A 27,507-nucleotide genomic window follows, 5' to 3' on the forward strand; every position below is an offset into this window, starting at 1 on the left:
GACCATGGATTTAGCTCTGCTTCAGTATCAAACTCTAACTAAAATTGAATTATACTAACAGCTATACTAATATAGTCCTGCTAATACAGGCTAAACAAAATCTAAACCAATATAGCCCAGTTATGCAGTCCAATTGTACAGTCCATGAGTTTAAGTAAATACAAATCGAAGCTAAGCTATACCAAGCAAATACACATCAACTAGTATCTATTTTAACTACAAATATAGAATAAACTAAATGAACACAGATCTGGAGGCCAAGACATGAGTACTTTTATTTCATTTCCAATTCAAGGCTACATCAAGGCTAATTCAAGTGTGTACCTGGAGTATAATGAAAATGAAAAGAAGAAGAGAGTCAGCATNAATGAAATAGAAGAGAAGAAGGGAGTCAGCAGCAGTTCGAGTAACTAGCAGGAGCAAATAGCAGGTCACAACAGCAAATCAACTAACCCTGTACCAATTCCAACCAATAAATCACCCCAAAACAGCTTGAATGCACTCAATATAACTCGAACTTGACTCAGGAACACTAGGAACTCAAAATAACAGCTGAACTTCAAATTAATCTAAGAGAGAGATTCAATGTAACAGTATTTTTTGAGTTTTTCTACTATATTTGCTTTTTGTTTTGGTTTTTGAAGGAATTAAGATCTAAGAGAATTTTTAACTCTAAGAGTTCAGGTTTTGATTTTCTGGATTTGAAATTCAAACTTCAAAGGCTAAAACTTGACTGGAAACTTTTGGGGGAATTTTGATGCTGAAACTTTAGGAATTTTCAGGTGTCAAAACTTGGTAAAGAAGGCAGGGGTACTGCCTTTTATAGGTCAGAAATCAGGGAAACTTCTNTTTATCTATTAGTTTTCAGTTCTTATCTTCGGCGCGGGGTAGAGCAGTTTGGTAGCTCGCAAGGCTCATAACCTTGAGGTCACGGGTTCAAATCCTGTCTCCGCAACATCTTGTTTTGCCAAACTATTTTAGGGTTGACTCTGTTAACTAGTAATTAATTCCCGCCTTTCGCTTTTTGGGGGTGGAAGGAAAAAGAAAACGTAGGGGAGGGATAGAATCACTACACTATCACGGCCAACTATACCAAATCCTTAATTTAAGGATATATTTAATGCTATTTATGAAATTAAATAATAAATAAATAGTAATAAAATTACTTTATCTTGGATCTTGGGCGGATAGCGGGAATCGAACCCGCATCTTCTCCTTGGCAAAGAGAAATTTTACCATTCGACCATATCCGCATTTTTTTGTTCTTGATACACAATATGTACCCACATATATGATATATAACCGGATCTTTTTTGTGCAGTGCCGGGACACATATTCTCTTCGGAACGATTCCAATTATTTTTTTATTTAATTGTATTCTTTTTATTCAAGAAGTTTGACCCCCCTCTAATTTTTTTGTTTTCTTTATTTGATTTGCGTTTTCTTTGGGGACTTAGATTCCAATTTAATGTGTCTCACAACCGAGAAAAATTAGGGGGGTCATTTTGGTTTTGGGTCTGCGACGAATAGGTTCAAGAGATGAGAGAATTAAGGATACCCACCAGAAAGACTAATCCAATCCATAAGGATGTACCAGAAAATACAACAGAGTTCCTGGCCGTAGGATCAAGAATCCTCGACGGCCAGGATTAATTCATATGAAACGATGCCGTTTTGGATTAAAAAGGGGCGGACCGGGTAGGGGTATGGATCTGGGCTAATGTTGAAGTGGGTTTGGGGCTTTTAACCTGGGCTATAGACATTGGCCCAAATTTAAGAAACAACATATTTGATCCTTGGTTTCTTTTCTTTTCAATTCTTTTTATTCAAAAATATTTATTTTATTTTGATTTTGTTGGATAAAATAAACCTGATTTTAATCTAGAATTGAACTAATTAAATTTCCTAAGATTAACTAGATCCTAATTTTATGAAGAGAATTAAACAAAAAGTAAAAATTAAAGAGACAAAAAATGTAAAAGGGTTATTTTTTGTTATTTTTTCTCTTATTTTCAATGATGTTAATTAATCTAAAAATCTAGAATTGGGTACTTAATGCAAGTATGCTATTTTGTTATTTTTTCATTTTTTATGACAACTAAAAATGCACATAAAATGCAAACAAGACACAAAATCATGCAATTAATTCCTAAAAATTCAAATACTAAAAGAAAAATTCTAATTTTAATGAATTCTATAGGAGTAATTTAAGCGTGGCAAAAATCACGTGCTCACAGTACCATCATCTTCATCTCTTTCCTTTTCCCACATCTTAAACCAAGCGCCAGCCACATCTCTAAGGTGGTAAGCAGCTAGCTCCACAGCTTCATCATCAAATGCCTTCATCGCTCGGAGGGCTTTCTTGACACCCTCCAGCCATAACACTGGATCTTCATCAGCTATAGAACTATGGAACAATGGAGGACTCAACTTTAAAAATTCATTCACACTTGAGGACTCAGAATTGTTCTGTCTATTTGATTGAGGTGGAAGCTCATCTCTTCTCTCGTTCTGGTTGGCCATAAAGGCTTTAAACATCTCCATAACACTGTTGGTAGCATTAAACATCTGACCCACCTCTGGAGATATAGCTATCTGAGCCGGAGCTGCTGTTGGGGGCAGCACTGGATCCTGAGGTACTGCATCATCATGCTCCACCCCTTCTTCATGTTCAACCCGGGGTACTTGAACCCCCTTTGTGGATTTACCCTTCCTTTTCTGAAATGAAGCCTTCTTAGTTCTACCTTGAGCCACAATAGTAGCAATAGTTTCTTGAGCAGCATCCTGAGTGTCGGTGTCAGAGTTGCGAGTACGAGCCATTTCTGCGAGTTTTGGAGAAACGAATACATTAGATAATTTCTTAGAGGTAAGCTCTACTTCACGATCTAAAGTATGAAAAAAAATGAGGCTTTTCCTAAATTCTTGTAGCCTCCTGTTTATAAGTATGGTGCGCTTCATACCCATAAACAAGACTCTACTAACACAGCTTCATAGACCCCTAGGACTCTATAAAACTGAGGCTCTGATACCAAGTTTGTCACGACCCATTTTTTGAACAAGTCGGGACCGGCACCCGATCACTAAACATGATCGAGCAAACCATCTGCGCTTATCAAATCTATTATAACTTCAAACTTTATATGCCACAAGACACTACTGTAACCAAATACTTTTAATTAATTTAAATATCTAAAGTAAACCAACTCCAAAACTTTATTCGTAGTAACCAATGAAATACTGCTAAATTATTATCAAAAACATCTGAATCTTAACCCACCGACTGTGTCTATGAAGCCTCTACTAATAAACTGACGCACTACTCAGGACATGAGATTGCCTGACTAGTTCTCCAAGTAAACAAAGAAATAGCTAAATAAAGATGACTCTAAGGAATACTCCACGAACAAAAGCGGAGCTCACCAATAACACTGGAAGAGAGGAAAGTCCTAACCCGTAGCCTGCTCGCCTGCAAAATCGGTTCCTACATTGTACCACAGACCAACATAGGTTCCCAAAAGAGAACGTCAGTACCATCCATTGTACTCGGTAAGTCTCAACGACAGGGGACAAAACTTTAATAAAATATACATTACGAGCAAAGATTCTAAAGACATGGAAACATAAAGCTTCTAAGAACAATTGTAAAATAATTGCAATATACCAGTTTATGAATATTCTTAAAGAAATTCTTTTCTTTTTCTTAATAAAAAAAAATTGCTTCACTATATAGTTCAGGAGTTCCAACTATCCTGACTTAATTCTGTTTCAGTCACCGTGTGATCGTCACGGGTTCAATCCCAACCTGATCGAATAGGCCCAATCCACGAGGTGCCACTCGTTTCATGGTTCTCAGCGCTCATGTACCATACCTTAGCTTGGCAAATTCTCAGCAACGAAACCCTCGGCTCGTGTGCTCCCTACTTTGGCACAAGTAGTTTCAGGAAGTCGACGCCTTGATCAAGACCCTCGGCCTGGACGATGACCCCTTCTCAGAATAGAGGATACTCCCAAAAATCTTTTCTTTCTAAAGCTTCTTCTTGTGACTTTTCAAGTCTAAATCTTTTCTGAAACATCCTATACATACTCATACTGGTATCCTTAAATGTAAAGCATGACATAAGAATGAAATAAATATTCAAAAGTATATCTAAAGATTCTTGCTCCTTCATGAATTTTCAACATGAAAATGAAATATAAGAATAACACAAAAATCTGAAAATTTATGCACATATATCATAATAAATCATCTAAACTTTAGCTAGAACAATTCTAAGTTAATAGATACTCACTCGCTCCAATTAAGTACATATAAACTCTTTTAAGCAAATCATCAAACACCTTGAATGCGTGCTTTTGTGAGTTAAACCACTTTAGTAAAGGGTTATATCAACTCACCTCAAAACTCCTTGAGCCAATACGTAGGCCCAGTCCAATTTATACCTATCAAACAATCGATTCTACAACAACCAGTGCATTTTAATCAATTTTAAAGTTTCACACCTAAACATGGAATTTACGGTTGACACAGAGAAAGAAGGGAATTAACTATCCAATTCTTATACTGTAGGATAATTGAGAATAGAAAATTTTATATACCTGAGTTCAAGAATTAGTGATTTGTAAAGAAACCTAGAACTTCCTGTTGCCTGCGTGAGTAAGCTGCCTTGGTCCGTGGTTCTCTGTTCGTGAAAATGAACAGAAGGCTTTTCTGTTTTCGTAAAAAGGATTGTTCCAAAATTTAATTGTAATTTTTTTTTACACTCTAGGCAAAGATTAAAAAAAATTAATTCTATATTTAGCGTGTCTTTTAAACTTGTATAGATTTGAGGAGTGTTATATTATATATACTTGAAAACTTTTTTTTCCTCTTTTTTACTTTACAAATAAATTTATTTATTCTATAGGCAAGTCCATAATATAGAGTAAAAAGAAAAAAATCATAATATATAAAAGATTTAAAAAGTATCAAAAAAAGATAAATGTTGATAATTTAGATGGTAAAATAGATATTTGGCCACCAAAAGTTTTACAAAAGGGGAAAGGGCCAAATACATTCCTATGCTTTCGGATATTGTCGACATTTAACTTCCGTTATACTATCCGTCCAAATTTACCCCTACCGTTATACTATCCGTCCAAATTTACCCCTACCGTTATACTATCCGGCTTAATTTTACCTACCATCAACAAACTTTTTAAACTTACCCTTGATCTGTTAGGTAATCCAAAATTTCTCAATTTCCTTTTATTTAAATCACTCGTTGTTCTTCTTGCTCCACTATTTTCAGAAATTACTATTGATGTGAATGCTAAAGGTACTAGATTATATAAATTATTCTTTGATTCTTTTAGTTACCATTGCGCCCACTTCTCTTCTTGTGATAATGAGTTTGGAATTGGTTTAAAATTTTATTTATATTTCAACCATATACACACTGTAGAATTTATGGGGTCTATTTATTGTCTATTATATGCAGCTGCTCATCATGTATGTACATGTATATATTCGAATATATATATTTTGTTATTTTCTAATTAGTATAGAGTTCGATCAACTAACTTAAGAGTGTACAATGGGTAGATATTTGATTAAAGCAAAGTTGAACTGGACAATGTAAAGTCCTCAAGGAACTTCAACTTCTATCCCTAATACTTGCAATGGCCAACCTTTGGTGCAACGAATTTATTAAAGTTGGGGCATTGTAAATAGTAAATACTTTTGGAATTTAGACAAGCTACATAATTTAGATTCTTCAATTTATTATACTTTGTTTACTAACCGTTGTATTATTTTAATATTTTTTTTCATTTTTTTTCCTGATTAAAAAAGCAGGTAAATGGTAACTATTTCAAAAATAATGGATCAAGAAGAAGAAGAATAAGTGACTTAATTAAAATGATTTGAGAGATTTTGGGTCACCTGACGGACTGAGAGGTAATTTTTAAATGTTTGCTGATGGCAGGTATAAATTTGGCCGGATAGTATAACGATAGAGATAAATTTGGCTGAATAGTATAACGGAGGTTAGATGCAGACAATATTCGAAAGTAGAGCGGCAAATTTGGACCTTTTCCCTTCACAAAATCTAGTTAAGTAACCTTATGAGTTCTATAGAAATAGTTGTATGACTTTTCTGTTACAAACAAAAGAAATATAACTTTACTTGATAATTTCGAATATATGAAAGACCATTTGAGTAATGGACAAAATATAGACCAGCAGCCAAAAATATAAGAAAAACACTAAATATAATTTCAAACAAGAAAGGTTATCAATGTCTGAACAAGACAGAAGAAGGCTTTTCAATTATAGGAATGTCAAAAGCACCACAATTAACTACAGTAATATACCAGAACTAATGCAAACGTATGCAATAGAAACAAGTTACAAAGAGGGTGAATAATTTGTTAATAATAGTAGCCACCATTGTTCAATGGTGGCAACATCATTATAACAAATTGTGAATAAAGTAGAAAAACTACATCACAACAAGGCAAAATTCCATTTCTTGCAGCATTAGAACTGTCTATGAGCTTTAGCTGGAAGGCCACTTTGCTCACTGTTGGTAGCAAATTCAACTACCGGGTAATTCGGAGACCTAGAAATACTCCGATAACCTCCCACCAGCACAGATATCAGATAACTTTGCCTACCAAGATCATTTTTTCTTATTTACTTTCTTGTCGTTCCTCCCTCTCTTTCTAAACTCTCGATTTTCTGAAGGGTACTGCTTCTTGATTAATAGATTACACATTGCAGTTTTCACTGCTTCTGCAGCTGTCGCTAATGCATCTTTCTCAATCGACGAACTGCCCTGCAACGTTTGAAGGAGTTGTTCACCACCTCGTATATCTTTATCTTCTAAGACAAGCATCTCGTGCTCAACAGAGTCCTGGTTGCTATCACAGAAACCATCGACAACCTTCACACGAGCCAAAGGTGCTGAATCGGAAGCACATAGAGTCGAAGCACCCATGACCATCCATAATTGATTCGACGAGTAGGCAGCTGCTATGCTTGTGGGAATAAAAGTCTCCCCAGGAATTGGTACCACCTGACAATTACATTCAAGGGCAAAGGTTAAGCATACAAACGGTTCAGTCACGAATTCAATCTCAGTTTTCTTCAGCATTAAATATAAAGTAGGGAAAAGGATCAAATCTTCCCTGTACTATGCGAAATCGAGCAACTTTTGCCTCTGTCAGACCTTTGTTCTAATATTACCCCCATCGTTAGAAAAAACCATTTTAGCCCTTGACCCCTAATGGAGCTCCAACATGAGGGTGATTTTAACCATAATCAAAAGTTAAGGGGTAAATTTGGACTTCTTTTCTCGAAGAATTTGGACACATCCACCAATTTCACATTGGAGTCTCCAATAATGGCACGGGCCAAAAGTACAACTAAGGGAATCATTGAACAATTTCGGATAGTATAGGGGTAAACTTGGACCTTTTTCCTTTTAAAATAACATTGACATGCAGCATCATATAACATTTTCACTTGCTGGTCGTTGTAACTTGTAACTTTGAACGGGACACAACCTAATCAGATTTCCATAATCTGAGACAGAGAAGGAACTTACCCTTGCAAAACGGAGAGATCTAGCTGAAAGGTTGCAACTCAAAAGCACCACTCCTGCCAAGCTGCTACAATGCGAAGAAAAGAAGTATCACAATTCAAGAACAAATTGACCGATTCCTATACGGATGAAAAGGCATCATGCTGAAATAACAAGAGGCTTGCCTCTGAATGGCCACTGCAATTAATGATCCACCACGAGTGGCACAGAGATCGGTGACAGCCAGCAAGCTGTCATCTACTCCTTTTGACTGTGAGAGTCCTGTCTTCACAATCATAGAGGAAATTAAGCACCAAGCTGAACATGAGAACTTACAGTTTCACATTTCACCACCAAAATGGTGGTGGAAGAAAGGAAATGGAGGAAAAAGGCAGGTCACTTGACATCCTACTTCACGGCCATCGCTGCTTTGAGGGATTGAAAATCACTCAAATCATGTCTCTAAAAACCATGGTTCACCATTTCTACTTTCTATGAAATAGATTTGACCAGCCAACTGTGTAATGTGATGGAGAGAGGAAAGTAAAATAAATCAATCAAATATCTTAGGCCAAAAAATGAAGCTACCTCCGGCCCAATATGACAGGTATCAAGAAGAGAACCACAAGTGAAGTCCCATAGGCGTACCTGAAAAAGAAAAAAGAGCATAGGTTGCATGATACTCCTCATACATTATGGTTCAAGGTAGATAAAATATAATATGAAGTTACACGCTCATATAATTCTTTTAAGGTACATTTGTTTAGTAACTAATTTCATTTTGTAGTTTACGTCACTAATTCTGTTTTGCCTCCTAGCTGCTAAGTCACGGGCTTGTGCTGAACAGAGAAAATCAATAGCCAAATGCTGAGGGTGGCATTTGTTAGCTTTTCAAAATGGGGTCTTAAAGGCGCAAAAGTGAGATTTAAGTAGAGTAAGAAAAAATTATTCATTTAAGGAATTTACTCACAGTTGAATCACCACCTCCAGAAAGTAAATACCGCTGCTGGGAATCCTTGCTGCAAATGAAGGCACAGGAAACGAACCTGACAATTGAGACATAACAAATGAGCCCATGGCCATCATAACCAACTACCATTGTCAAAATCATATAATTTCCTCCCACAAAAATACACGCCAACAGATAACAAAGCTTTTCATCTCTTTTTTCTTTTCTTTTTATTTTGGGGGGGGGGGGGGGGGGGTGAATAGAATTTTAAACTGTTGCTGTTTAAAATGCATTTTCGAAATGAAAAATATAGTCAGCATGGACACAAAAAGAGATACAGATAACACTAACAAGCATTACATACTCGCCTAAGAGATACAGATAACACTAACAAGGATTACATACTCACCTTTTAAGGCCTTGAACTAGCTTGCATAATTGGCAAAAAGAATTCTTATTTGCAACACATACCAAAAACACCTATATCTTTGCCAAGTTTAGTTGACCTATACACTGATCTTTGAAGAAAATCTGGAATACTTGGTAAAACTTGAACCAGCTTAATCAATGTCAACGATGTGCTTTATTAAATGCCATTGATAGTGCATGCAACACTTTACCAACAGCAGCTACCAAACGTGTAAAAGGAGAAGAAATTCAGCAAGTACACAAAAAAATGCTCCACCAACTCACTGTTAGGCATGGTACAGATATTCTAGAAGTACCATGATGGAGGACAAGAAAATTGACCACCTAAATCATCCTGGTCAAAATGTTTTCTCTCATTTGTTTTGGGGTCAAGAATCCTGGTCAAATGTCAAGATTGGTTTTTATCAATAATGGCGAGAAAACTGTCAGTAGATTTTAAGAATTTTAGCAATGTAATCAACATTTTTCAGGAAAGACTGTTCTACATCAGCTTGATTATCATACTGAGGGTGTTAGGACCACCAGAATTTCAAGAAATTCTTACTCGGTATGGCCAAGACAAAAGCTCTGAATCTCATGAGCTCCATCTGATGGCTTTTCCGGGAACACAGAGACCTGTCATTATGACCCATAAGAAAATTCTGATGTTAGCAGGAGAACATCAAGATATCTTACTGTGATTCATGATTAGTAGGAAGCATGACATTACTCGGATTTTGAAGTCCCGATCTGCACTAATAATGTAACGTCCGTCAGGTGAAAACTCCTACACGGTGAAAATTCACTTTGAGAAAAACAAACTAGCTTTTGAAACTAGAGGCCTTGACTATGGGATCAAATCTAGTTTGATACAGTAAAGTGCGATATGATATGTGGTTTACTAGGAATAAGCTGAACATAATCTGATATAAGGTAATCATAGACAATAAGAGTATCATGGTCTGGTCATCAGAGTGGATAATGATTATACTTGACCACCAGAATGGAGAAAGCTTACAAAATTGCAAAAGATATGCATCGAGACAGGTAATAAGTCTTTACCTCAAATATTTGGGTAAAAAGTAAAGACATAAATACAATTGCAAGAACAGTGTGTATGAAAACACAATTTCCATGGAAAACTGCTTACAACGTCATAAGACCACTCGTGAGTATCAAAACAATAGCTGAGAAAATCACTAACCCTCACATATATAGGGTAAAAAAAAATTACCAATCAAAAAGAAAAGATATTGGGTAAAAAGTAGATGCATAGAAAACTAAAGCAATTTATGTGAAAAGGAAAAGAAAAGAAAAATACCAGGCTAGTAATGATGCTGCAGTAGTGGGCAAGAATTGGGACTGCCTTCTTATTGGGCAAGCTTTGATTTTCATGAAAAGCTTCTATTTCAACTGCATATATTACACCAAATTTATCCGCGAAAGATACAAAACGACCATCATTACTAACGGCAACAGCACTAACTCTCTTCTCGGATGACCTATTAAAACCGTAACAGTTAGATAAACTTCAACTGCTAATGACGAAAACCCAAAACAAACAAAAAAAGAGAAAGGGGGGAAGAAAAGAACAACTTTCTGCAGTGGATAGTTCCATTAAAAAAATCTGCAGTGAATAGTTCAACCAATAATTATCAAGGGAAAAAAATTTATGTTCCCTTTTTAATTTGTTCCAAAAACGAATGCCACTTTCTATAGCTAATAACTCTTTCCCAACATCCCACATGGCATGTTTAAGACCACAAGATTTAAATGACATTTTGGAACATTATACGCATCTTTAGTTTACAACCACAAGATTCAAAAGTCTCTCAACTTATCCAAAAAAAAAACTCAAAAGTCTCTCTTAATTTCTTAAACTATGTAATCCAGTCAAAATAAGAGACGTAAAACAAAGCGGATAGAGTATTAAACAGACATCCGCTTATAAGAAGATTTAGTGACGTAGAAAATTCAGAAGAATTTATTTGTTTCATAGTAACATTTAACATGATACTAGTCACTATGCATGTGAGTTGTACATGTACTTCAGATGATTTTGGAGAGCATATCATTGGAAATTGTCTTATGAAAGTTGTATCAACAATCTAATACTGAATTCAAAATGATTAGACATTATTTGAACTTATAAATTTGAAAAAAAATATTTAGTTAATTATTATTGCAACATAGTTTTTAATAAAAGATCTTCCTTTTGATTTGTTCTCTTCCCTTCTTTTTGGGAACATAGCTTGGATGATTTTCCACGGATTATTATAGCTTTAAGTGATGACAGAGGCAAATATCTAAGCTAGCACCGGAGAAAAGTATACCAAACAATACTTGGTGGAATCCTAAGCTTATATGCATAGTTCGAAAGCGCTCATAAAATATTAGTTATAGTTATTTTACCCAATTCAATTAAGGAACGAATTTACATAAGTAAAATCTCACTCCATTTTAAATTCTTAAATATTAGGAGTTCCTACTCAGTTCAAATAAGGAAATACTTAGTAACCAAAACGTTAGTTAATCTCAAAGTCCTAAATATTAGAAAAATAATATCCAAGTGAAATCTATTTTTATGGAGTAAAAAGGTCAATGAACATTTCGTGTTGGTATAATAAAAGCATGAAACCCAACATGAAATATGATCGACCTTTTTACCCTTTTAAAAATAGATTTCACATTGGACAAAAGTATCATTTTAATATTTTTTTAATATTTAGGACTTTGAGGTTAATTAAAATTTTGATTATTAAATTTTTCCTTATTGGAACTGTATATGTATGAACTCCTAATATTTAGGAATTTAAAATCGACTAAGATTTTGCTTATATAAATATTTTCTTTATTTGAATTGTGTAAAGTAGCTATAACTCATGCCTTAGTCGTGCTTTTGGACTATGTATATAGGGTTAGGATCGCATCCAATACTATTTGGTTCAATTTTCTCTGGTGCTAGCTTAGATCTCTACCTTATGTCATCACTTAAGCTATAATAATGAGTGAAAAATCATTCATTCTAGATGTGTTCCAAAGGAGAGAAAGAAGTAAAAAGGAAAAACAAATAAATTGTAAATCTCGAAATATTAATCAATATTTATTAGAATCAAGAGGTTGTGAGTTCGAGTCACCTCAAGAGCAAGGTGGGGAATTCTTGGAGGGAGGGATGCCGAGGGTCTATTGGAAACAGCCTCTCTACCCCAGGGTAGGGGTAAGGTCTGCGTGCACACTACCCTCCCCAGACCCCACTAGTGGGATTATACTGGGTTGTTCTTGTTATTTATTAGAATCAAAATCTAAAATGACTCATTTCAGTCCATTAATCTGAAGTTTAGAATTTAGATTTCTTCAAAGTAAAATCCATAGGACATACGGATGAATTATTGGCACTGATGAGTACATGAATTTGGTAATTTTATATTTTGAAGTGCATTTGTGAAATTTCTAATTTATGTAGATATTTATATTGCAACATTTATCATGAAAATACCAAATTTTGATTTGCCTAAGGATAGCAACTATGGTAAAATTGTTGTCCTAGATAAACTTCAAAACCTAATGACGAAAATCTAAAACAAACAAAAAGGGAGAAACGGGGAAAGAAAAGAAAAAATTTCAGCAGTGGATAGTTTCATCAAATAATTTGCCGTAGATAGTCCAACCAATAATTATAAGAAAATAAAAAATGTACATCCTCTGTTAGTTTCAATTCATGTGTCTTACTTTTCTTTTTGATCTGGTTAAAAAAGAACGCCGCTTTCTATATTTAGTAACTCTTTTCCAACATCCCACATGGCATTTTAAGACCACTAGATTTAAAGTATACACATCTTTAATTTAAGACCACAATATTCGAAAGTCTCTCTTACTTTCTTAAACTCTGCGTCCAATCAAACTAAGACACATAAAATAAATGGAGGGAGTATTAAATAGACATCCACTTCTAGAAAGATTTTCTGATGTGGAAAATTCAGAAGAAACACCATTATTTGTTCACAATAGCATGACACTAGTCATTATGCATGTGTGTTGCACATTATTCCAAGTATTGAAGAGCATATCATTGCAAAATATCTTATGAAAGTTGTTGTATCAATAATCTAGTACTGAATTCAAAATGATTGGATATCATATAAAGTTACAAGTTTGAATGAAAAAAAAAATAATATTTAGTTGACTATTATTGTGATGTTAGTTTTTTTTTTAAAAAAAAATCTTCCTCGTGTTACCTTTCTCCAAAAAAAAAACTTCCTTTTGCTTTGTTCTCTTCCCTTTTTTTTGGAACATGTCTTGTATGATTTTTCACCCATTATTATAGCTTAAGTGATGATAGCACAGAGATTTAAGCTAGCACCAGCTTATTCTGTAACAGATTTTCAACCTCCCTTCAAGAAGTAATAGCAATTTTCGTAGAAAAAAGTGTACCAAACAATACTTGGTGGAATCTTATCTCATATCCATAGTTTGAAAGAGCTCATAGGGAAGGAGATATAGTTACTAGGGGTGTTTATAAAAACCCGAAAAACCGAACCAAACCGAAAACCAAACCAAACCGACCAAAAAACCGATACTTTTTGGTTTGGTTTGGTTTTGGTTTTGAATTTTAAAGACCGATCAAATTTGGCTTGGTTTTGGTTTTAATCAGAAAAAAACCGAAAAAAATCGAACAAACCGACTATAAGAGTAGCTATTTCAAATTTATTATTACACCTATATATATGTATATTTTTATACAAAGTTTCAAAAATTTAATGGTAAATGTTAATAGTTTGCACTTTTAGTATAGTTCTTTACCTTTACATTCTAGTTTGATTGGTAGTTTTCTTTTGTTAAGTGTAAGAATCCATTTCGTGTTAAAAATAATATATTTTTAATTGAGTCCTTAAATTATTCATCACTATTTGATTCAATTATCATCAATATATCTTGGTAAATAATAGCTTCTCAAAGGGCAATTGATTTGATAGTGTTACGTTGAAAATGTGGTCGCCGGAATATGTGTTTGGTAGTGTATGTCTTATATTTAAGAAAAAACCGACAAATAACCGAAAAAACCGAAAACCCGACAAAAACCGAATCGAGAAAAAACTGACTTAATGGGTTTGGTTTGGTTCTAATATTTGAAAAACCGACTTACTTGGTTTGGTTTTTTATAAAGAAAAAACCGATCCAAACCGAACCATGAACACCCCTAATAGTTACTTTATGCAATTCAAATAAGGAATGGATTTATAAAAGTAAAATCTTAATCGACTTTAAATTCCTAAAATATTAGGAGTTCCTACATAGTTCAAATAAGGAAAGATTTAATAATCAAAACTTTAGTTAATTTCAAAGTCCTAAATATTAGGAAAATAAATAAAATAACAATTTTTGGGCAGTGTAAAATCTATTTTTGAAGAGTAAAAAGGTCTATCAACATTTTCGTGTAGGTATAGTAAAAGCACGAAACTCAACATGAAATATTAGTCGACCTTTTTACCCTTTAAGAATAAATTTTATATTGGACAGAATTGTCATTAATTATTTTCTAATATTTAAGACTTTGAGATTAACTAAAGTTTTGGCTATTAAATCTTTCCTTATTTGAACTATATATGTATGAACTCCTAATATTTAGGAGTTTAAAACCGAGTAAGATTTTACTTATATGAATCCTTTCCTTATTTGAACAGTGTAAAGTAACTATAATTTCTTCCTTATGAGTGCTTTTGAACTATGTATATGGGGTTAGGATTGCATCCAACATTATTTGGTCCAATTTTCTTTGGTGCTAGCTTAGGTCTCTACCTTATGTCATCACTTAAGCTATATGAATTCAATATTAGTATCGGTATTAACAATTTTCATAAGATATTTTTTAAATGACATACTCTTCAAAATCACGTGAAATACATGTACATGGCACATGCATAATGACTAGTAATAGTATAGATAAGAACACTTGATCATCAAAACAAAAAGTTGAAATGCTAATTAGATCAATTAACATGCTTTGCCGCCAACTAACCATGTAATTAATTCTCTTTTTATTTCATTTCCTCTTAGAAGGGGAGCCTTGGCGTAACTGGTAAAGGTGTTGTCATGTGACCAGGAGGTCACGGGTTCAAGCCGTAGAAACAACCTCTTGCAGAAATGCAGGGTAGCGTACAATAGACCCTTGTGTTCCGACCCTTTCCCGGATCCCGCGCATAACGGGAGCTTAGTACACCAGGCTGCCCTTTCTTTCATTTAATTTCCTCTTAATTAGGATAGCTATGAAGGATATATTTTCTGCTAAATTTTTTAAAATAATGTAAGCAAATTGATAACGTTTTTTCCGGACTGCACCTAATGTTAACTTAAAAGCTTAAAGTTGCACTGTGTTAAGTACATTTTAGCAAAGCAGAACTTGAACATCAGAAACTTACACCGAACTTATACAGCGCCAAGAATCAGTCAACCAAATCTTAACAAGTTTGTCATCTCCAGCAGATACAAAGAGCTTGCCTTCAGCACCATACCGAATTGCTCTTATTGAATCCTTATGCATGTGCACCCCTGAATCATCCACCAATGAAACCGAACAACCTTCTCTGCATCAAATTACAGAGTTTAATATATAACCAAGTTGTAAAGCGCAAATCTTTGTTTTTTTAAGTAGCATAAATCTATAACAAAAAACGGATAACAGAATCTCCATTCAGTGTCATTAGGAAAAAAAAAAAAAGTCTTCGTTACTGTTGTTACACTTCCCTCTGATTTTCTTACAGAAATAAAATATTTACCGGTATTACAACGACATGGGTCTGAAATAAGTCAAACATATATGAATGGTTGTGACTATTAATGGTTCTTTGTAATTAGGTTTATATATATACATACATATATATATATATATATATATATATATCTTCTTTTTTTTGAAATTATTTTTATGACATATATATAGACAAGGGGAGCCTTGGCGTAACTGGTAAAGTTGTTATCATATGACCAAGAGGTCACGGGTTCGAGCCTTGGAAACAGCCTCTTGCATATTTGCAGGGTAAGGCTGCATACAATAGACTCTTGTGGCCCGTCCCTTCCCCGGACCCTGCGTATAGTGGGAGCTTAGTGCACTGGTCGGCCCTTTCACTTATATATATAGACACACACATACATTAAGTCTGAACAACAACAACAACATACCAATGTGATCCCACAAGTGAGGTATAAGGAGTACGGGGTGTACGCAAACCTTAGCCCTACCTCGTGTGAGGTACATTATGTCTGAACAAATTATCATAAAAAACAGAAAGTGTAACGATTCTCAGCACACACTGACTAATGATTATAGATGAAGCTTTCTATATATGGATTAATTAAAATTTTAATTAATTCATTTTAAAACCACAAGTTCCAGTAGTTTTCCTTATATTAAACTTTGTACCCAGTGAAATTATGCGCATAAATACGAACAAGTACTACGTTTGAACACATTGTCATAAGAATTAGTGAGAAATAATTATTTTCTTCGCACATACTTGAATTAAAATTATAGTTGAATGACGCTTACTGAAGATTAAAGACACGGAGATTTGAACCGACGGCGACAGCAACGGATTGATGAGTTGGGTGAACTGCAATTAAAGCTGGAGCAACCTCGGATTCACGGTTCTGTTCACAATCATCCATGTTGGTTTCCTCCATTGTTGTTGAGAACAGTAAAAACCTTCGTTTTTTTCCCTAGGGTTTAAGGCTGTAGGTTTTACAATTTTAGCAGAGACGATATTGTCAGTTAAGTCCGTTATTTTAGACGGCCCATTTAGTCCAGAACTTGCGGCCCATGTTGACTTCTTTATAATTAAAAAAAAAAAAAAAAGAATTATTACATTCCGATACAAAACTATATTACCTTCCCTACTCAAGTTTTACTATAATTACATTTTATATATCCAATTACTATTTATGTACATTTTAAGGAAATTAATGATAATAATTAGTGTCCTAAAATTACTCTAACATATCTTCCACTCCCCCACGTTTCTCTCTCCATATCCCACCCCCTCCCCACGTATCTTGCACAAGAGAGCAACAATTCCACCATTGACAACCATTAAAAAGCTTTGAAGCTTTGAATTTGAATTTGGGTTTTCAAAAACATTGTTTGTTTGGATTGGATGTTGTTGCAAAGAATTGAGAATTCTCTCTACGTCTCTCTCTATCTCTCAATCCCAAATTTCAGTAATGTAAAGTAAAGGAAAAGAGAGCAGCAATTCCACCATTGACAGCCATTAAAAAGCTTTGAAGCTTTAAATTCAAATTTGGGTTTTCAAAAATCATTATTTGTTTGGATTGGGTGTTGTTGCAAATAATTGGGAATATGGTTTGGAGTTTATATCTCAATTTTGAGGGGTTTTGGTGAAGATTAGACTTGGTTTGGGTTGAATTTCAGATTGAAACTCGAAGAAGAAGAAGAAGAAGAAGACATGACATACTTATACTGCAGAAATTGTAGTGAAATTATAGAAAAATTGTATTCTGTTGTTTATATATTTTTCTTTTATTTATTTAACTATTGTATGAAAGTTGAACAACGTTGTATAAAAATTATATTTAAGTTTTATGATATTGTAGTTGTATATAACTGAGTAGAAATAATGTATGAAAATTGTAGATAAGTTGTGGATAAGTTGTATAATATATAATTAGTTGTATGAAATTTGTTTTTACTATGTATAAATCAGATACAAAATATACAAAAGACATGTTGTATAAAATTTGTATTTAAGTTGTATGTTATTGGAGTTGTATTTAACTGGGTAGAAATAATATGTAAAAGTTGTAGATAAGTTGTATAATATATAATTAGTTGTATGAAATTTATTTTTACTATGTATAAATTAGATACAAAATATACAAAAGACATATTGTATAAAAATTATATTAGTGGTATTATATTGTAGCTGTATATAACTGGGATGTGAGAGAGGCTTTGGCAAAGATGTCTTCGTCGCATGTTATCAGGAATGAAGAATAATACCACTGGTTCCTATAGATTTGGCAAACGTTAAAATTCCAGCTCTAGGGATTCCTGCGACTTTCTCACGCCTTTGAACGCAACAGGTGAACCAGTTGCCCATATCCTTAAAATTTTAATCAAAATGTAGACAAAATTGGCTCTTTGTCCTCCATATCTACTCCAGATCTAAAGTAAAAAAAATATATATTAAAGTTTTGTTTTATTAATTAACGTTTTGATTGTACCAATCTCAAACCAAGATAAGAAGCTTAGTTTGTCGTAGGAGCTTAATATAAATTAAATTTTTAGGATTTAATTTTTTTATGCTACTGCATCATTGTTTTATTGTGAATAACCACTCTAACCTAAAAGTGACGCCTATCATCATTAACTGTTTGTTTGAAAAAGAGATAGTGTGCCAAGATAGAGTTTAAAATAATTGCTGATGGGTATCTTGTCCATTTCTTAGTGGATTGCTGCTAAAAAGAGTGGTAATTATTTGCATTTTGTTTGGTATTGTATGGAAGTATCTCACTTTTAATTTGTATTGTAGGAATTCGAGAAAATGAAGGAGAAAGACAGAATCTGGAGAGAAGAGAGGAGAGAGGAGAAAAAAAAAGGAAAAGAGTGTAACTAAATCCCTTAATTGAAGGCACTAATAATGGATTTGGAGCCTTTTAAGGTGGAATGTATATATTTTGTAAGCAAAACTTGTGTAGGTAGGGAAATTTACTAAACATGAACATTTAGGATAATAACAATAGTGTATAGGAATGAAAAAATCCTAAAAAAAAATTATTTTACTATATTATCAAATATTATTATGGTGTAAAAAGAGAATGGGGTAAACCTAAAACTATATAATTCTTGAGGATAAATGCAAAAAGTACAAAAGGTATGACACTATAAAAGAAAAATATCTTTATAAGCTATACATATTACTAATGGAGAATATTTAAACTTAGCACTTTTACTGTAGGTCTTTCTAAGAGAGGTTTAACCTTTCAAAGATTTATACGTTAAGAAAATATACACAGAACTTTTAATATTTTTTACATGAATTTGCATAATATTGGCATGGGATATTTAAATTGAGTAACATAGTCTGTCAGGATCATGCATCCGACCCCAACTTGTTTAAAATTGAGGCGCAATTGTATTCGTGACTTAGAGCCCCTTTGGACAAGCTGCCAAAAACTGCTTATTTTGAAAAATACTTTTTGAAAAAGTACTTTTGCAAAATATCATTTGAATAGTATTTTTTGCAAGCTCATTGTGTTTGGCCAATCGTTTTAAAAAAACACTTTTACGAATTAAATTACAAAAAAAGGACATTAAATGTTCAATTTGCTATCAGTATTATTTAGAAAAGAAAAATAAAAGAATTCAATTAAAACATAAAACGTAAAGTAAAACTATAAATTAAGTTATTCCAAAGCAATAACATTGAGTGTTGGTATTACTTATTGTTTACCTGATAATTTAAATATATCAAACTACATCATTCAATATAAATTTAAAATCTACTCGTAGGAATATGAGAAAGAGAATAAAAATATGACTAAAATAAAAAGTGAAGAAATGTATAGTAGAAATAAAAAGGAAAAGGAAAAGAAAATATCAAATTAATGAGGGTTAACTAGAAAATATTAATTTATTGTAAAGTTATTTTTGTCTTGAGTAAATTAATTTTTTGCTTCTGTTTCTGGGAAGAAGCTAGAATTTGCATCTCCTCCCCAAAAGCAGAAAAACTCCTACTGCTGCTCAAAAGTACTTTTTCTTAAAATTTTCAATAAGTACTTTTTGATAGTACTAGAAGCTTGGCCAAACAGACTCTTAATTGTGTTATCATAAGTTGTTGCCGCTCAGTGGCGGATCTATCTTTGGAGGTATGGGCGCTGAAGCACCCATTGGCTTTGGCCAAATTGCGCAATATGTTCATAGATAATACCTAAAAAATTTAATAATTGACCATGAGCACCCATTATGATCACGTTTGACCATTTAGAATTTACACTAAGATTATTTAAGCATCCACGGCCTATAACTTCTGGATCCGCCCCTACAACTTCAATCTTATATATAGTCATATATAATTTTTTAAGTGACTTAATTGTGTAACAATGCAGATGTCGACAGGTTAAACTCATTTTTGAGCGAGTGTGGGTCAATCTTTAACCGCACCAAGTGGAATTTGGGACACAACAGAATACGAACTTTAACTGCTATTTTGAGAAACTAACCGAGATATACACCAATAGAGTGAAGATTGACAACAAAAACAATAACAACTACGCCTCAATCGACAAAATAATGCCCCTTAAGCAACGAAAGCAGGACTGAAGTAACCAAGTATTTAGCACTATAGTGCTCATTAATGCAAATACATGTAATATGTCATGATAATATCTCTAGTTCTCAAAGTACGAACTGAACTTCATTCCTCTAAGAACTCAGCAGCTGAAAGCAATAGGATTTACACATTAGACAAGCAGGGTGCAAGAAAGCTGAACATCTCATTTCTTCCGCGTTTCTGGCATGGGATTTTATTTACCGTAGCTTTTAGACAGGTAATAGCTAAGCCGAGACAGCTCACAAAGGTCATTTCAGATAAGATCCCCATCATATTCAGTCTACGGAGAAGGAGAGAAGGGCCAGGCACCTAACACATTCACCCTCAACTTCCATCCGTCATTAGTAATCTTAATTCGTTTTTCCTATTCACCAGTACGCTGCGTGCTACAACTAGCAGCCATTTTATTGTCAATCGTTTATTGTAGCATTTACCCTAAAACACTGCATTGAATTTCATCCACATTATGCATGTCCTAAATTCTCAGCTGTGTGCAGGCAAGGATTGTCCCTCTGCACCTTGTCATTGGAGCAACCTTACGCCACACCAACCTCTCATTTCCAAGCGTCAATACATCAACATCAGACAGCACTTTGATGTTACAATTCCAATGCTCAGGTCCATTAACCCCTCCAACTATATAAATATCATCTCCAAGCCCTATCATAGCAAACCCAATTCTTCTACGAAACTCAGATGCTGAAACTACCATCTCTCTTACTTCTTTTTCCTGCTTGTAAATGAACCAATTGCTCATAACATAAAGCTTTTCCCTAACGACAGTCATTGGACCCTGGAGCCAAGAATACTCGTGAACGGTCCAACCTTGCTTGACATTTTCCAAAACCTGAATAGTCGATAAACCTTTATGCAAGACATGAACTTTACCGCCAACAACCACTCCTGAGCATGCGGAATTGTGCGCGTGATGGAGATCGGGTAATTGAACCCAGACATCCTTTTCTGGATCATAGATTTCCGCGTTACATATTGATTTCCTGTAGTTAGTAAAACCCCCTGCAACAATTATCTTATCCTCCAACACGCAACAAGCAAACATGGCACGAGGGAAAATCATAGACGCACACCGTCTCCACACACGGGTTACAGGGTCATATGACCAGACCTCATCAGTCGCGAAAATCCCATCTTGGTCACCTGTCAATGGATCCACAGCATCACTGCCACCGCCTAAAACAAACAGCTTTCCAGCAGTAGAAACAACACTGAAGCGAGCAAGATGACTGATGTTTGAGGGGAGAATAGGGAGAGTAATCCAACGGTCATGCATAGGATCATAAAGCTGCGATAAGTTTTCAGGTTCAAATGCAAATACACATAAAAACTCTTCAGACGAGTTGACCTCCTTTCTCGCTTTAAATAGTTCGGTACTTCGAATGGCAGCTCTCCAGGAATGGGAAACAAGCTCTAACTTTGGATGAAGGTGGAACGGAACCCGTGCAATGCACCTAAGGGCAACAGCATTGGGAAGACCTTCAATGAGTGCAGTCATAACCACCAAGCTTGCATCTATTTTTATCAGCAAATAATGATTGTGGTGCGCTACTGTTGGCTGACGTCAACCTGAAATATGCAATTTGAATCGTTAGCTCTAGAATAAAGAGAATCATGAAGTAAATTGCTAGAATTTTACATAACACTCTTCTGAATGAAAAAGGCCGATATCTCTTCTCAGCCAAACATTGCACAAAATTGTGTCAAAGAGGTTAACCAATACATTAGCAATATAATCAGTGGACTGACTTTTGAACGCGTTACAGCAAAACAAAATTTCACAGTTGGCCTACCTTGATGCCAAGCTCAAAAATCACATTTAGAAACTTCCAATTCAAAGCTAAAAACATCTGACCACATAGCAGACTGAAACAACAAGTTGAATAATCCTACCATACAAACTATGCCCTCTTTTTCTAGTGAAACCTCAGTCCATAATGAATGCAACGTATCAGTACCTCAGAGCGGCATATTCTCCGATCGCCTCATCAAGCACTTCTTATTAAAAGTGTTATTACATGGCAGAGTCACAACAATCTCTCTAGAAAGTACGAGAGAAATGTTTCCTCCTTGTCTTAGAATGAGTGGAAATTAACCCAATGTGCGAGAAGGTATGAGAAGTTTCTTGCAGTATCCAGGCGTATATAGAATACGATGGACCATTGGTTCGACGGTTACCTATTGGACACAGTGACGTGGTAGTTCAGGATGATGCCCTTTAGATTTAAGAATATAGCCCCTTGTGCATGAGATTTTCGGATTTATAACCAAGGAAAATGATCCTTATTCTTGGATGTTGTAGCCTGCAGCTTCTCCTTTGTAGATCATTCGGCACTTGAGATTGTGCTAGAGTGGCTAAGGGGCATCACTTGCCGGCAAAGAAGTCCATGGGACACTTGGGAGTTGGGACATATATTAACTTTGGGAAGAAGTGAAACTGACCGTAGTGAAGCAACGGTTTGAAGCCAAGCAAGTAGCTACTTGAAAGGAGTTAGCAGAAGTGGAGAAAAGAAAGCACAATTGGCCATTGCCCTATCAATCAAGGAGCTGATCGAATTCCTTGACCTCATATTCTATTACAGAAGACTTAATTGAAGTTATGGACCGGTCAGCAGGTCCCTTAATGTTCCTACTGAAGAAGGGATGTTTCTGCACGGATCCCATGAAGCCGCCACTGTATTCCTAGACCTCAAAGAGGCCATGATAGAGGCACAACTCCTGGCATTACTGGATTTTACCAAAACCTCTATTGTAAAAGTGCATAACTAAAAGTAAAAGGATACATAATGTGGTGATGCAAGAAGGGAAACCTATTACATTTCCTTGTCAAGCACTTAGCATCAAACATCAAGGTCTCCCGACCTATGGAGAAGAGCTCATAGACCTCTCTCACCTCTCACTAGCTGTAATAAAATGTAGACAACGGGTGTGTTTGGTGTTTTCCGGAATATGTTTTCCAATTTTTCCATGTTTGGTTGGCTTGAATGTTTTGGAAAATATTTTCCTCATGAACTCATTTTCCTCCAATTGGAGGAAAATGCTTTCCCTATCAAGAGAAGGGAAAACATTTTCCAAAACTCTTTTTCATTTCCCCATCCCCACCAGCTTAGGAAAATGTTTTCCCTATCAAGAGAAGGGAAAACACATTTTCCAAAACTCTTTTTCAACCTTCTTTACCCTATTTTCCCATCCCCACCAGCTCCCACAACCCCTCCCCCTACCTACCCATCCTAACCCGCCCCACCCCCTCACCCTACCCCCACCCTAAATAGAAATATTATTAATAATACTTGCTTTTCATGTTATAGATAGAGTACTTTTTTATTTATTTTAACAAATGAGTATTTTCTTTTCACTCACCAACCAAACAAGGGAAAATAAGTCATAAGCACACTCATTTTCCATGAAAACATTTTCTAGGAAAACATTTTCCTTCCTACCAAACACACCCAACATGTACACCTGTTTCATTTTATCATCAAGATTGATCAGTTCAGCTTAAAGTATCTAAGGACGCAAACATCATCTCAACGTGAAGGGTTGGCCGAACTATTGGAACTAAGCTATGAGATCCAATAGGGAAAAACAGATGAGACTGATACAGTTGATGCACAATCAGTAAGGGTTGTAGAATACTCTACTTGCAACGCTATAAACAAGTCGCAACCAACATGGATAAGGAAGTCATAGAAGACTATGGCTAGATGATGACACAATCAAGGGTATTACAACCCAAGCATTAATCAACATCCTATTTCCCATGTAACTCCTCAGGATAAGGTGCTCAAATATCAAGGAAAGACATGGGTGGCAATGCCAGGCAAACGCAAGAAACACAGGAAACAGCTTATAGAATTCATGCATGCTTCAGCTGTTGGTGCGCACTCAAACTCAATACGACCACAATGGAGTGTGGAGGATAGATGGACCCCTTAACCCTTAACCAAAGATCTCGAATTCGACACCTAAGAATGGAAAAAACTAGTAGGGAATATTTCCCCTTTAATGGGCCTTACTTGCGGCGAAATCCGAATTAGCTGGGCCAGTGGATTCCGGATACTAGATGGTTAAATCAAAAAAGAAAATCAATTCAATAGAAACTAAAGCCAGTTTTGAATTAGCCTAAACAATTAGATGGTGCAAATGCAGGAGTGTGATGAATGCCATAGAAGTAAACCTCAGAGCAAGAATATGATACATGCCAAGGAAATAGACACGCGAGTGTGTATACCCTGAGTTTCTACAACCATTTTCCATTCCTACAAGAGCTTAGAGACATATTATAACCATCCCCATCCCCATCCCCACTAGTTCTTGATCTTTCCTACTCTCTTTATAGTTTTAAAGATATTGCTCCATCAATGAAGTGAATTTGCTAAACTTTTCTCCTAATTTCTCTTCATTTGTGACTAGGGGTGGCAAACGGGCGGGGCGAATATGAGCGGGTCGAAAACGGGTAATTCAAATAACGGATAAATTATCCGACCCGACCCGTATGTGAGACGGATAAAAAACGGGTTATCCAGCGGATAATATGCATATCCATATTATCCATGGCTTCTTGAATATGATCACTTATGGGAGAATTCCTAGTCTCCCAAACTTGAGGAATCCTCAATTTGAGGCTTTACAAATGTAAAAGTTACACACATTAGTTATCCATTGGTTATCAATTTGGTTAACCATTTTCTAAGTGGATAATATGGTTCTTATCCGTATTCTAACCCGTTTTTAAAAAGTTCATTATCCAACCCATTTTTTAATGGATAATATGGGTGGATACCTCTTTTCTTTTAATCATTTTGCCACCTCTATTTGTGACTCAATCTTTCCCTTACTGTTTTTTTCCCCATTTCCCTACATTCCTTAGTAATTAAAGACTTTGAGCGAACCCCAAAACCCCATCTTAATATCACAACAAAAAAAGTACAACGTGTTGGAGTACCTAAAAATTCCCCTGATTGAAGCTCCAATGTAAAAGAACAGAAAAGAATAAAACTTGGGGTGTTTCGGATTTTGGGAAAGAACCAATCTTTACAACAACAAAAGAATTCTACACTAATTCAACAATGAAATAGAAATAATCCAAGATTCACATATGATTGTAATGGAACTGAAAATAGCATTTACCTGCTAGGTCAAGAAGATAGCAGTCGGCCTTGAGATTACAGTTCAAAGAAGATAACATAAGAATTTGCTTGGCTTTTATCACACGCATAAAAAAATTTTTTGACTAAGTTTGATAACATAGGGAAATTTATATATGTGATTTCGACAGTTTTTATGAGAATTAGAAAATTACAGTGTATTTTGGTTGGTAGTTTGTGCAGTGTGAGAATAGAATTGGGCAAGTTAGTACTACTACTATACTATTTAGGGGAAGTTAGTTATTTCTAATATCAAACAATAGTTACATTTCAAAAGTAACAAATTGAAGTACTATTTGACCATGATTAATTGATAAACTAAATTTATTATAAAAAAAATTCTACTAAATTGTCTATCTTTCGGTAGTGTTTACTTTTACATTTCTTAGGATGGCTTTGGACAATTTTGAGGGTGATTGGATTAGTTCGAAAGCTGTTCAAATCAACTTAAAAAGCACTTAATGACTTATTTGTATGTATAATACTTAAACAAACAAGATGCTTCGGTTTAAGTTTCAAAACAAAAATTCTATTCACATTTGCACTAAATCACCTTTATTTAGTTCAATTAAAAGTACTACTACAACAACAACAAACCCACTATGATCCAGACAGGTGGGGTCTGGGGAGGGTAGTCTGTACGCAGACCTTACCCCTACCTAATGCAGGTAGAGAGGATGTTTCCAATAGAACCTCAGCTCAGGAAGGGCAAGAAGAAGAGGAAAGCAAGGAAGAAAGAAAGAAGGAAGAGAAAAGAAAAAGGGAGAGATAAAGGATAAGTAGTACCAAATAATAGCAACAGGGAATACAATACCTGAGTCGAACAAAACCACATAACGTAATAAAAATCTAAGAATATGAAGGGACATGCATGCCACTAAGACTATCGGTGAACAACTAAAAAGCTACCCACTAACCTTCTACCTTAATCCTCGACCTCCACACCCTCCTATCAAGGGTCATGTCCTCAGTGAGCTGAAGCAGCGCCATGTCCTGTCTAATCACCTCTCCCCAGTACTTCCTAGGCCTACCTCGACCTCTTCTCAAACTCTCCATGGCCAACCTCTCACACCTCCTGACAAGAGCATCAATGCTTTTTCTCTTAACATGTCCGAACCATCTCAGCCTCGACTCCCGCATCTTGTCCTCCACGGAGGCTACTCCCACCCTATCCCAGATAGCTTCATTCTTAATCTTATCTCTCCTGGTACACCTATACATCCATCTCAACATCCTCATCTCTGCTACTTTCATCTTCTGCATGTGAGAGTTCTTGACTGGCCAACACTCAGCCCTATACAGCATAGCCGGTCGAACCACCACTCGATAAAACTTACCCTTAAGTCTTGGCGGCACATTCTTATCATATAAAATACCGGAAGCGAGCCTCCACTTCATCCATCCCGCTCCGATGCGATGTGCGACATCTTCGTCAATCTCCCGTTACCCTAGATAATAGACCCGAGATACTTAAAACTCGCTCTCTTGGGGATAACTTGAGCATCAAGCTTAACCTCTACGTCTGCATCATGGGTCCCGTCTCTAAATTTGCACAAATATCACTAAAAATTTGTCAAATTTTATATTTAATAAGAAGTTTTAAGTTCGAACCATCCAAATACAAATGACCATAGTTAATTGACAAACATAGTAAGGAGTCGTTTGGTATGAGGGATAAGTAAAAATAGTGCTGGAATAAAAATTTAATACCACCTTATATCTTATTGGTTACTAAACCTGGCCAAGTTATCCCGAGATTAAAATTAGTAACGGTATAACTTATACCTTGTAGGGGGTGGGATAATTAATACTGGGATTATTATCCTAGGACAAAATGGTGAAATTCACAAAAAAGCCCTAAGGTCCTCTTTCCAAATATTCGTTGGGTTCATTTGTTTCTCTATATGTGCTTGGAAAATATAAACTTTTGCTCATAGACTCCTTTTTCTAATTGAATTTTTTTGTATATTAATTCTTTTTATTTTTATTATGGAAAAGTTAGGTTTTCTTATGGATCATCAATTATTGTCCAATATCATCAAGAAGATTTAGAAGAAGAAATCAGCAAATATATTTCAAAGAAT

At 35.1% G+C, this 27,507-nt stretch overlaps 2 protein-coding genes and 1 non-coding gene across 5 annotated transcripts; all 3 read right to left on the reverse strand.

Moving 5' to 3' along the window:
- Nucleotides 1-1,182: 1,182 nt before the first annotated feature.
- Nucleotides 1,183-1,253, reverse strand: TRNAG-GCC. Its single transcript has one exon. It is a non-coding gene; the product is annotated as a tRNA-Gly (tRNA).
- Nucleotides 1,254-6,278: 5,025 nt separating this feature from the next.
- LOC109238261 (tRNA (guanine-N(7)-)-methyltransferase non-catalytic subunit WDR4) lies at nucleotides 6,279-16,670 on the reverse strand. 3 transcript variants are annotated; one of them, XM_019404700.1, is made up of 10 exons: nucleotides 16,463-16,670; nucleotides 15,336-15,500; nucleotides 10,241-10,421; nucleotides 9,650-9,706; nucleotides 9,485-9,555; nucleotides 8,533-8,608; nucleotides 8,151-8,210; nucleotides 7,748-7,848; nucleotides 7,587-7,647; nucleotides 6,279-7,055 (listed from the first exon to the last, which is right to left on the reverse strand). In XM_019404700.1, the coding sequence occupies exons 1-10, from the start codon at nucleotides 16,594-16,596 to the stop codon at nucleotides 6,660-6,662; spliced, it is 1,302 nt and encodes a 433-aa protein (XP_019260245.1). In that variant the 5' UTR covers nucleotides 16,597-16,670; the 3' UTR covers nucleotides 6,279-6,659. The 3 variants fall into 3 exon arrangements, with proteins under 3 accessions (XP_019260245.1, XP_019260244.1, XP_019260246.1); XM_019404699.1 differs by having other exon boundaries at nucleotides 7,587-7,650; XM_019404701.1 differs by having other exon boundaries at nucleotides 7,587-7,650; nucleotides 15,336-15,495; nucleotides 16,463-16,549.
- Nucleotides 16,671-20,177: 3,507 nt separating this feature from the next.
- LOC109238263 (F-box/kelch-repeat protein SKIP30-like) lies at nucleotides 20,178-25,644 on the reverse strand. Its single transcript, XM_019404702.1, has 2 exons — nucleotides 25,407-25,644; nucleotides 20,178-21,845 (listed from the first exon to the last, which is right to left on the reverse strand). The coding sequence occupies exon 2, from the start codon at nucleotides 21,772-21,774 to the stop codon at nucleotides 20,737-20,739; it is 1,038 nt and encodes a 345-aa protein (XP_019260247.1). The 5' UTR covers nucleotides 21,775-21,845; nucleotides 25,407-25,644; the 3' UTR covers nucleotides 20,178-20,736.
- Nucleotides 25,645-27,507: the final 1,863 nt, after the last annotated feature.

This window comes from Nicotiana attenuata, unplaced genomic scaffold, assembly GCF_001879085.1.
Source record: "Nicotiana attenuata strain UT unplaced genomic scaffold, NIATTr2, whole genome shotgun sequence".
Taxonomy (NCBI): Eukaryota; Viridiplantae; Streptophyta; class Magnoliopsida; order Solanales; family Solanaceae; genus Nicotiana; species Nicotiana attenuata.

Coding starts and splice junctions, on each gene's coding strand:
- LOC109238261 (XM_019404699.1), bottom strand. CDS start 16,596: ATGGAGGAAACCAACATGGATGATTGTGAACAGAACCGTGAATCCGAG. Junction 8,211..8,532: donor CTGGAGGTGGTGATTCAACT/GTGAGTAAATTC, acceptor TTTCTTTTTCAG/GTACGCCTATGGGACTTCAC. Junction 7,056..7,586: donor GATCTCTCCGTTTTGCAAGG/GTAAGTTCCTTC, acceptor TGTAATTGTCAG/GTGGTACCAATTCCTGGGGA.
- LOC109238263 (XM_019404702.1), bottom strand. CDS start 21,774: ATGACTGCACTCATTGAAGGTCTTCCCAATGCTGTTGCCCTTAGGTGC.